Source organism: Lycorma delicatula, chromosome 9, assembly GCF_047948215.1.
Source record: "Lycorma delicatula isolate Av1 chromosome 9, ASM4794821v1, whole genome shotgun sequence".
Lineage (NCBI taxonomy): Eukaryota > Metazoa > Arthropoda > Insecta > Hemiptera > Fulgoridae > Lycorma > Lycorma delicatula.
The window spans coordinates 54,806,077-54,818,428 of NC_134463.1; the positions used below are offsets into that span (position 1 = coordinate 54,806,077).

The following is a 12,352-nucleotide window of genomic DNA, read 5'->3' on the forward strand; positions in this document are numbered from 1 at the left end:
TAATTGGTCATTCATTTCAATTAAATTATCTAAATTGTCATCACTCAAGTTCTCTATTAGATTATCAGTTCTGTCAGGATCATCAGAATCTTCATCGTCCATAATCAGTTTTTTCTTTGAAGATTTCTTCAAAGCTATCTTTTCATCTTCGTTTTTTTTTGCTTTCTTTGCTTTTGACTGCTTGATTTCATTTGTTTCTGAGGTATTTGTCACTACTTTCACCTTTCCTTTTTTCTTCCTTATTACTTTTTCTTGGTGGAGCCTCTGGGAAAGGCCGAATCAATTCTGGAGATACTACAATAATCCCTTGAGATTTTCCATTATTACTAACAGTTGCAGGGATTTTATCATTCAAAGGAACGTCTTGCTGTAGTGCGCTGTGTCCTGCTACTGCACGAGGTTGAATTCCCAGTCCATCTTTGTCAAGTGGTCAATCTGTCACATAAGAAGATAAATATTCTTCCTCTCCAAAAATATTTTCATATAGAGGAAAGACACTCACATGAAATTCAGTCTTGATATGTTCTGTAGTAAATGCCTTATTGAAGTCTGTATTGATCAAACCAGCAAGTTCATATATAATGACTGGTCTTTCGGGGGCTGGATCACCCACTAATTATAAAATGACCTGTATGGTCCGAAAACTCCATGTTCGTGTGGTTGGAGTTTATGCCATATGCGGTGGGGCAACATCAACATGACAACTCCATTTTCCTTGACCATAGTAATTGCTTCAATTGAGATATGCGTCTCATGGTTATCAGTAATAAGGAGAATGGGTTATTTAGAAATGGTCTGACATACTGAATGAAGTGTCTGAGGTGTTGCACAAAGCAAAATATCACTGGACATCCTGAAGGGTTTACCCCACCAATAGTGCCCATCGGCACTCCTATGAGCATGTGTTCCCTGAAATTTATTCTCTGGATTATAAATATTGGAGGAACATGGTTTCCAATCGCATTTATGGCAGCTATCATTGTGATATTGATGCCCCACTCAGCTGATATTGCTAAACCAAGTTGATTTTGTTTTTTTGTCACATATAACCTTTGGAGGCTTGTGAACTGTAGAATTTCCAGTTTCATCCAAATTATAAATCATATTAGGTGGAAATTTATATTTTTCTATTACTGTTTTTAGATTAGTAAAAAAGCTCCAAATTTTCCTTATTGAAACTCGTAGCCCAGGAAAGGCTTGTAGCTTCAGAGTTCCATAATGTCAAATCAGGAAATCATTTACAAAATAGCTGATACCAGAAATTCACAGCTGATTGTTCTAACTCCCAATTTTCGGGGACTTTTAGGTTGTTGGATTTTGCATAATCATAAGCTAACTTAAGTAGAGACTTTTTTTGTAAGTCCATAGTGAAACCTCTCAGCATGCTTCAATACATCAGCAATTCTGTTTCTTATTCTTTTGAAAACACTTTATTAGCATCAATATTAGATGTATAAACAAATGATACATCAACAGAACTAGAAAGTTAAGTTTATTCAAATTCTTTGCAAAGTAGTAATTGAAACATTGTATTTCTTGGCAGCTGCCTTAATATCCATTTGGTTCTGTAGCACATTGTTTGCTGATTTTTTAAGGACTATTACGTTCACTGGCTTCCTTTTATTACCCACTTTGCTTCAAGGCATTTCCTAGAAAAGAACTAAAATGTTAGAGGACCATATATGTTACTTTAATGTAAATGTAAATGGAATGGTTGTACCTTGAGTCGAACCATGGCCGATTTATAAGTTAGGCTTTTAGACATTATTATACACCATTAGATAAAGAAAAGTACAAACTAATTACCTTTATGATTTTTTTCAGCTTGTTGTTTATGAGTCTCACCAAAAATCAAGAAATTGAATCAAAAAACTAATTTTTCATAAAAAGCAAGCACTACACAACATAGTAAAATAATATTCACAGTGCTCCTACAGGCAAATCAAATAACTAAAGACACTAATTCTGTTTCCTGTTCAAATAGCAGCACAATGCATAATGACCCAAGGAACATCACCACTTTTCCCTATATTAATTTAACCTCCGGGACCACCGTTAGGTATTGCTTCAGATGATGAGAAGAATGATTTGTAGCGTGTGTGAAAATGCCATGTCTGACCGGGATTCGAACCCGTGACCTCCGGATGAAACGCCGAGACGCCACTATTCGCGCCACGGAGGCCGGCTCCCCTATACTACTTACGTCTACTTAAATAAACGAATTCCTTTAAATAAACCAGTTTGTATAATATCCATTCATAAATATAATCTTTCAATTTTGGTGAAACTGAGAAAAATTTTGATTGATTTTTAACAAGTTCATTTCAAAAATTATAATGTCATTTCCACTCAGTAATGAAATAAAAATAAAAAAGAAACATGGTGAAAAATAAGATTATCAGGAATATATTTTGATGAATGCTACAGCTGGTTGAGAAGAATAAGAAAACAGTTTCATAAACCGTATAAGTTGGTTTATTATAATTTATTATAGCCAATAATTTTTTATTGATCAAGTAGAATAAATATTAGGTTTTCCCATAACAAAACAGATGTGGTCATTTTCGGTCTCTACATATGCAAAACAGCATTGATTAATTTTATTTTTTACTTCATAAAGTAAAAAAAGTTGAGATAAACGTTCTAGTTTTCCTTATTCTATATAAAAATAATGTTTCCATTATGATTTAGATATGAATAAAATTAAAAATCGTGGAAAATAAAAAATCGAGTTGATAGCTAGGGTAGATCGAAATTAATTTAATACTACGTCTAAATTTTGGATAATATTCTCGTTAAATTTCTTTGGTTTGTGGAACTTTATCAAAAATAATTTACTTTCAGTTTTTGTGAAATAAATAACAAGATTTTCAATTTGATTAAATCGATCTATAACCGGATCGTAGACACTTTATATGATTTTTCATTAAAATTAAAGAAACAAAATTGAGGAAACAATTTTTTTCTTTCTTTCTTATACTTGCCTACAAAAGTAAGTCTCTATACCTAATTATATAACAATTTTAAAAAATCTTGGAAATCAAAACTAAAGTTATCATATTCATTTTATTGTCTGCAGTAATTAATATACAAGTTCTCTATTCACTACTAGGGGTGTCCTGGTTTGTATCAAAGGAACCTCGCTATTCGCTCCTCACCGATCTCAGTACAGTCAGTGACTACTAACTAATACACAGCGTTCCAAAGTCATTGTGCATTATTCTTTACAATTATGCGATGCATTCTCTTCTTTCGACGTTAGGTTGGTTGCCCTGTGAGTTCGTTGGGTGTTGCTCAGAAATAAACCAAGACATCAGTTGAGTTTGGATTGAACGCGCTCAGTTTCGTTTATCGGAATGAATAGAGACGAGAAACGTAATGGTTTTTTCGGTAGAAGAACGAATTTTTCTTGTTGAACACGTACGTCTTTCATGAAGGTGAGAAGTATTCTGATTTAGTGAACCGCAAGTTTACTGAAAGTTTTCCAAGTACTCCTGTTAGTAGTTAGGATATGTTCCTTCTGTGAAAAGAATTTTGATTAGTCGGAAAACCATTTCCATTTTATTTGCCCGATTTTATAAACAAATTTTGTCAAATCCATTTTTCTGGTAAACTTCGTCCAAATATTTAAATTTTTCCACAACTTTAATTTTCTCGATTTTTTGCTATTTTTCTTGGGTTTTCTTTTAAGATTTGTCACTATTTCTGTATTTTTAAAATAAAATTTTCAGTCCAGTTCTTTCGGCGATTTCCTTCAAAATTTCGATTTGTTTTTTTTGGTATGAATTAAAGTCATCAACGAAAATCCCTAGATAATTTACAAAAGCAAAACAATCCATTGATATTACTTTGTGTTTTGTTTCGATTCTTGTTATTGGAAGCAGAATGCACGACAAGAATGAACGAAAAGTAGAATGCACGACACTGAGATGAACAATTCTTTACTACTAGAATAAGAAAGTTCACAGAAATTTGAATCGATTACTACAATGTAGCTGGGGATTATTTTGAAATGTAGCGTTAGTTTCATTGTCATTCAATAAATAATAACTTTTCTAGTCATTTCTCTATTTAATTATTCAACGACTCTCGTATGTTGTAATATAACAGAAATTATTCATAAAATAGTGATAACAAATGACTGCATATTACAATACAAGAGTTGATGTATACTATTTATTACTTACTTGAAGATAACGGCGTCTTCGTTTTGATATGTTCACTTGAGCAACATTACAATCCCCGTTTTTGAAAACAGCTCTTCTTCTTAATTTCCTGTATGAACATCCTGGCCCTCGATATCGATTTCTAAAAATAAAAAAAGTTCATAAAATGGTAAATTATTTTTAATTCATTGAAATTAAATTTCCTAAAAAAATTTAAAAAAACAAATAAAAATAAAGTAAAACCATAAGAGATATTATGAAGTTAGATAACGTCAAGACAGTTATGTTTTTCTGTTGTAAAGATAACTATATTATCTATTTAGTATAATATATTTTAACATTTTAATAACTTAGGCTAAATTTTAACAAATTTATAATTATTATAATCCAAATGTCTTTTTGTTGTCTTGCTAAGTAATTATTTGGTTTCTACAAATGAGCCCTACATAAATAAAATTTTAAGTAAATAGAGAACTGTACAAATAAACCTCACATAAACTCTCTCTACAGTAAATAATATATAATAATCTTAGTGCTTAATTTAAAGAAAACTTTTTTAAAATTATTTTCATGAAATTTTAAATTACGACATTAACTTGCACTGAAATGTATAACATTCAGAAAAAAAAATACTTTAACGATACTAAAAGACTTTATAATAGGTAATAGACAGGTAATAATTACGTATGTTAACACTAAATAAGATAAACATTATGTTTATCTTCACGAGTTTTGTCTACTTAACGTTTTACACACAGTTTAAGAAAATTAACGAGCATATACAAACGTTTTTTTTTTAATTTTATTATCTGAAACTATTAGAAGTATTGTGATATCATAAATGATATGAAATTTAAGTAATTTTTGTTGCGTATATATTTGACAAACTTCAGAAAAATATATGTTAATCAGATATTCAGAGTAAATTTTTTTAAAAATAATATAAATTTATAAACATTTAAATAATATAAGATAAAAAAAAAAAAAACATAAAAATTTTTATCAATCAATTTTTTTAATAAAATTCTATATTGATCATAGAAAAAGAACTGCAAAAAAGACGCAACTACATTTTCCTACAAAATAAACTGTAATCTCTAAAAGTTAACAGTAAAATAAAAATAGTATAACACTCTGTATAGTATAAATACGAGGGTTATTTTCTTCAAGGTCCGATCGGTCACGAAATTAAAACCCCAGTGAAAGTAAAAATGTTTTATTTGTAACACGTACTTACATAGTTACGCTATTTCTCTACATAGTCGCCACTCCGATTTAGGCATTTGTCGTAGCATGATACTAACTTTCCAATACCCTCGTCATAGAACGGAGCCGCCTGTATTTTTAGCCATGTTTCTACGCTGGTCTGCAGCTCGATGTCTGTGTCAAAATGTTGTCCTCCTAGCCAGCGTTTCATGTGAGAAAAGAGGTGAGAATCGGATGGAGCCAAGTCCGGGCTGTATGGTGGGTGAATAAGAATAAGCGGAAAGGAATGTTGTCATCAAGCATTGTCTTTCTCCATGACAATCCTCGGCCGCACACTACAGCTGTGAAAAAGAAGCTCCTGCAGCGTTTTCGTTGGGAAGTGTTTGATCACCCACCATACAGCCCGGATTGGCTCCACCGATTTTCATCTCTTTGCTCACATGAAACGCTGGGTAGGAGGACAACATTTTGGCACAGATATCGAGCTGCAGACCAGCGTAGAAACATGGGTGAAAACACAGGCGGCTCCCTTCTATGACGAGGGTATTGGAAAGTTGATACCACGCTACGACAAATGTCTAAATCGGAGTGGCGAGAGATATAGCGTAACTATACTTGTGTAAAGTACTTGTTACAAATAAAATATTTTTTATTTTCACTGTGGTTTTAATTTCGTGACCGATCGGACCTTGAAAAAAAAATAATCCTCGTAGTATAACAGTATAACACCCTGGAATGATCGAACTAAGAAAGCAAATAAAACAGAACTATCAATTAACAAAAAATTTATGTAATAAAAAATCACTTTTTTAACACATGAAACCGGGAATGCTTATATGCTGTAGACTCAACACTGGAAAATATAATTAAAAAATAAAGGATAATTTTAATAAAGATTTTAAAATCTAATTGTAAAATAAAATAATCACAATGTCTTTATGTCAGTTAAGAAAATTTAACAAAAATTTGAAAAAAATGATTGAGACTATGAGAAACGAAGGCTTTTACAGACATTTAAAAAGAATGGCAGAAACAGATTAACAAAAAAAAATCTTTAATTACTTTTCATAATTAAAAACTAAAAATAATTGGTTTCATGAAATAAAAAAAAAAAATCTAAAGGAATTAATACTAAACAAGAAGAAATTTTGGATAGAAACACGTTCAGTAATAAAGAAAAATTTCAAAAGTTTTCAAGAAAAGCTGAAAGGTAAAAGGGGAAAAATTTTTTTCAAAATAAGAGAGATGAAGTTATTAAAATAATGAAAGAGTACTGGCAGAAAAAGAAACAAAATGAAAAGTAGATTTGTTTTTTAATGTGATCCATATGATCCAAATGTAAAAAAAGAAAAACTACGTTATCTCCAATAAAATCTATTATTGTTTAAAAAAAAAATTGTAATTCTTATGATATTTTCACCCAAATCGGTCAAGACATTTAGCTAATAAGAGGGAATAAATATGTAATCATAAAAAAAACAGTGATTCTATGTAACAAGTGCATCTAATATGGAAGATGATCATAAGTGACATTAATTAATGAAAACTGAAAAAATATTTTTTAATTTTGTAGTAATTTATCCATTTTTAAGAAAATTCAGTATGATAGTTCTGTAATTAAACTTCGACAAAAACTATTATCATAAAACCTATTCCTGTATAAAGAAAAAAAAAAATACATTGTAATTTCACAATCTTTTATTTAGTTGCTATGTGGAAATGTGTAAACATAGAACGATATCGTTTATAAATGAAAAGTTTTTTTGGACTTTCATTGTAGGGTATAACAAATAAGTAAAATTAGAACTTTAAAAAACCATGATAAAATAAAAGTAAAGTAAAAAAAATATTAATTATAAAGACTTAGAAAACATTCAAAAGCCATTTCAAATAAACATATCTACAGCAGCACCCCGCGGAAACTTATAACCGTAAAACCAACCTAAGGACCTGTTCTGAAATGATACCTATGTAATGTAAAAACCGTATCAAAATCAGCCCAACCATTTTAGAGAAATATATCTACTGCAGTGTACCCTGGTGGCCTATAACCGTAAAACCAATATAAGAACCTGCTCAGAAGTGATACCTATGTAATGTAAAAAACCGCATCAAAATCAGCTCAGCCACTCACTCATACATATCATCCTCATTCATCCTCTGAAGTAATACCTGATAGTGATTCCCGGAGACTAAACAAGAAAAACAAGGAGTGAAAGTGACAGTATTCTATTCATTCATAAAGCGTAGGGTAGTTCTTTTGTAAACAATAAAAGTGAACATGTAATAAAATTAAAAATTTTTAAAAACCCACTGCCGATTTAGAGAAACAGATCTACTGCAGTGCTCCCTGGTGGGCTATAACCGTAAAACATCTAAGAACCTGCACTGAAGTGATACTAATGTAATGTAAAAAACCGCATCAAAATTGGTCCAGTAGTTTTTAAGGAAAAATGGTACCAGAGATATATACAAACAACCTTTTACCCCAAACGCATATATTATCTTCGTTACATCATGGGTAAAAAGAGAATTTTGACAGAATTTTCTATGTTCAGTTAATCCCACTGAAGACTGCAATAATTTTAGCTAAAGTTGTATTATTATATGTTATAAAAATCAGTAGTTCAACATAAATAGTCTCACAAAAGAAATAAATAAACATGTATTAAAAAAAATTGTTTTCATTTTTGAAGGAAAAATTCCACTGAACATTTTTTGAATAAAAATCTGAAATATTTATTACATCTAATCAAATATGTATATATATAATATATGACAAATTCTGTTCTACTGATACATGATATGATCTAATATTGACTACATCGTATTAAAATACTTAATTTATATGAGTAATTAATATTTAACAGTAATTCATCTATAAATATGTCTATAATATGATAGCATGTCTGTATGTATGTCTGAAGGACACATCTCTAAAATAGAAATGTCAATAAATACAGACAATCATAATTTATCAAAAATTAATTAAATTTAACGTGATTTTTTTCAAAATGTAAAATATTTAAAAGATCTAATTGAATTTAGATACAGAAACCATATGTTTATGGCAATTTTTTATTGGACATTTAATTTTTGTGGGCGTGATCATTATTACAATGAACACTATCCTCATTATCATGATCTTGCTAACAACTGTTCAAAATCGAGTATCAAATCTGTCAGATCTTAATTACTATTAGTCACAGTATCATTTAAGGTATGGTGTGACTTCCTTTCCGCTGGAAAACTAAATAAATGAGGAAATAAAATTACCAAATTGATTTCACATGGAACAAAGCCATGTGATTTCCTGATAAGATCAATATGGATTTTAAAGCAGTGTTGTCTACTTTAAAATAAATGCCTTCTGCATCCTAATGATATCGACCAACAATATGATTCTTCCACTTTCATACATGATTCCTTTGCTCAAGAGGAACAGAGTGATTTGATACCTACCTGCCCTCACATGTGGTTGTTAGCACTTATTAGGGGGGAGATAAGTGCCGTAAAAAATATAGAATAAGCACCTGAAAACTCAAAATAATATTAAAAATAAAGTCAGTTTAAAATGTATGTGGCTTTTGGGATTTTCATAAAAGAATTAAATCTACTAAGTTGCAAAATGTATCTTCTCAAACTATAACTTTTGTGACTCAATACACTCAACACTTTTCCAGTCATTAAAACATTTCTGAAACTCTTGTTTTGGAATAACCTTTATTATCTAATTGTGTTATTACGTTTTTCACGTCATTCTGGCTCTGAAACTGCAATTCTTTAAATAACATTATTTTAAACTTCGGAAATAAATAGAAATCACAGGGAGTCACACCTGAAGTGTTTGATGAATTTGGTTTAAAAAGATATGAACTAGGTGTGAGAAATAGATAGGATATTTCATGATGCAGTTTACCAGTTGCATAATTCCTCACATTCTTTTATGGTGAACAAAATCACAAAGAATTAGAGAAATGTTGATAAAAACATTTTTATATTTTTATCTTCTGGAGTATATTCCTTGATGTTCAAGTCTAAAATAGTAAAAAAGAAAATTAATTTGACTCTTCTGTTTGCCACTCCTGCTTTTTTGATCTAAGAAAGTTAAAAGCATACCACTATGATGACTGAGACTTCATTTCTGGATTGTACTATTATATCAAAGTTGCTTTGATATATAAAGTTATATAAAAGTTGCTTTTAGTACAATCCAGCATGATCTGTACATCATCAGAACAAAAGACATGTCATGCTATGGATATTCTAATCATCTATTAAAATTTCATGCTTTTAACATTCAATAATACCAATGACATCATTAATTTCTCGGGTAGTCAAGTAATGATCTTTCATAATTAAATTCCATACATTTAAGATTTGGGTTTGTTAAAAGTCTACTGGAATGTTGACACTTTCTATCAAATTTCAGCAATTTTTTTAATTTTTATACCGTACTTCTATTTCTATAATTACTACTGCTGCTGAGTTGTATAATTTTTCAGATTGATTAACTATGAACATTGAGCAAAACATGATTTAGTAGGGTTGTTCAATACATTTTGTTATTGAGCACAATGAAGGTAATTAACACAATACTAAAGATTAATGTCTAACATTATCAATACCACTAGACAAAAATACATTACACGGCAAATTATATCACTCTGATAAGCCCAAACTCCTGGCTCCAACTGCTTCCCAAGTAATAAGTAAAATTGGTTAATTTTTTAACAAATCTTCAATGTAATTAAAAAAAAAACAAATACAAAATACAGCTTCAGAAAACTGAAAATTCTCTTATCCTATTCCAGGACATGAAGGAGAATTGTATGTTGTTACTATTGTAATGGTTTATTTTAAAGTTTTATTAAAATAATGCAGTAATAATTAAAAATAAAATAAATCCCAGCACTCAGCTACTAGTACTTCATTCTCATAAGCTTATTTTATTTACAGATAAATAAACAGATACATGATACAAAGAACTATAAGGTCACAAAAGAAGTGCGTGATACTAATTATGAGCAATGTTGTGAAATCAAGTTTTGTATTAAACTTGGTGAGAATAATACTGAAACTTTTTCAAAATTGAAAATGTTGTATGCAGATGATGTCTGTCATGAGCCCAAGTTTTTAGGTGATTTAAAGCATTTTCAGATGGCCGGGAATCAGTTGCAGACGATCCACTCTCTAGAAGACCGTTAACGTCAAAAAGTGAAGACAATGTTGAGTGAATCAGACTTGATACTGTATGACTAGTGATTAACTGTCAGATTGATTGCAGAACAATTGAATTTGAACCATACCACACAGTCCACCAGATTTTCACAAACGAATTGGACGTGAAAGTTTGTGCAACATTGGTCCCAAAAAAACTTACTGTTGAATAGAAAAACAACTGGGTGAAAGTGTGCCGCAATCTTCTAGGGCGAATTGAAACTGATCCTGATTTTCAAAAAAATGTTATTCTGGCGATGAATCTTGGATATTTGAGTACGACCCAGGAACAAAACACCAGAACAAGGAGCAGCATACTTCAAACTCACCACGTTCCAGAAAAGAGAAAATGAGCAAATAAAAAATCAAAACCAAGCTAATTTGTTTCTTCAATAGTAATGCCATTGTCCATAAGTAGTTTTTATCTGCAGGTCAGACAGTAAATCAATTTGTTTACAGAGAAATTCTTGAAAGACGGTGGAAAAGAGTTGCTCGCATGAGACCAGCCATCAAAGACAACTGAATGCTGCATTATGACAATGCACCTTGTCACACTGTACTCTCATTTAATGAGTTTTTAACAAAAAAAAATCCTGCAGTTCCTCAACCACCTTATTTACCTCACTTGAGTCCCTATAATGTTTTCCTTTTCCTGACTTTAAAAAAACATCTCAAAGGACACACCATTTTGGAACAGTAGAAAACATACAAAAAAATTTAACTGACCATCTGAAGGATATCCCGGTTTCTGAGTTCCAACACTGCTATGAAAAGTGGGAAGACTGTTTGAAGCATTGCATGGCATCCCAAGGGAACTATTTCAAGGGTGATATAGCCCATGTATAATTGGATTGCAAATAAAATGTTTTTCTGAACCAGTCTCATTGCTTTATTTACCAGACCTCATATATACTTTTTAATCCTGCTTACTATTTGGTAAAGTCTATTTCGTATTTGCAAATGACCCTGTTATATAACATTTTTTTTGTTTGTTTTAAGTTTAACAGGAAATGATTATTTCACCCTGAAAATAATTAGAAATCCATTAAATTAATTTTGATCTGTTAGGTTTTATTCAGTTCAAATTTTGTAAGCAGTCCTTTTACGAGAAATGACCTCAAGAACTTCTATTTTCATATTGCTGTTCCATTTTTTTTTTTCAAATAAACTCTTTTTTTTTAAACTTTGGTTGCCATAATGTTTACATGTAATCAAAACAATTACAGAATCACATACTAAGTTATTCTATCCTTAATTCTAATAGACTACTCTTCAAAATGTTATTTTGAAAAGTGCATCTATTAAATTCAGAAAAACCTTTCAAAAAAACGAACAACACTTCACTGAAAATGCAAAAAACTTCCTTAAATCAAACAACTTCTTACTCCCTATTTTTCAATTTACTCAACTACTTTTGAAATCCTTACTTTAAAAAAAAACCCACACAGAAAATATACAAAAACTGAATGAATGAATATAATGAATATTTTAAGTATGAAATAAGTGATAAAAAAAAATAATTAAATTGTTATATAAAAGTAACTGATACTGTTACCATTTTTTAGCTATTATAGCAAAATCTCAACATATTAATTAATCAATTTTTTACAAGAAAAAATATTTTTTTTAAATTTTATTTAAATAATTCAAATTCATGCACATCAAAAGGTAGTTTAACATGGAAAATTCAATAACTCTTGTGCAGATAAGCACAAATATATTTGTAAGAAAAGGATTTAATTTCAAAAAATGATTGTCAT

At 30.2% G+C, this 12,352-nt stretch overlaps 1 protein-coding gene across 2 annotated transcripts in view; it reads right to left on the reverse strand.

The window, feature by feature from the left end:
• The window catches only part of LOC142330467 (G protein-activated inward rectifier potassium channel 3-like), a 111,764-nt gene that overhangs the window by 30,020 nt on the left and 69,392 nt on the right, over positions 1–12,352 (reverse strand). For both annotated transcript variants that reach the window (XM_075375711.1, XM_075375708.1), the window contains one exon: positions 4,188–4,308. In XM_075375711.1, the coding sequence (XP_075231826.1) occupies positions 4,188–4,308 (121 nt within the window). The remainder of the gene's footprint in view (positions 1–4,187; positions 4,309–12,352) is intronic.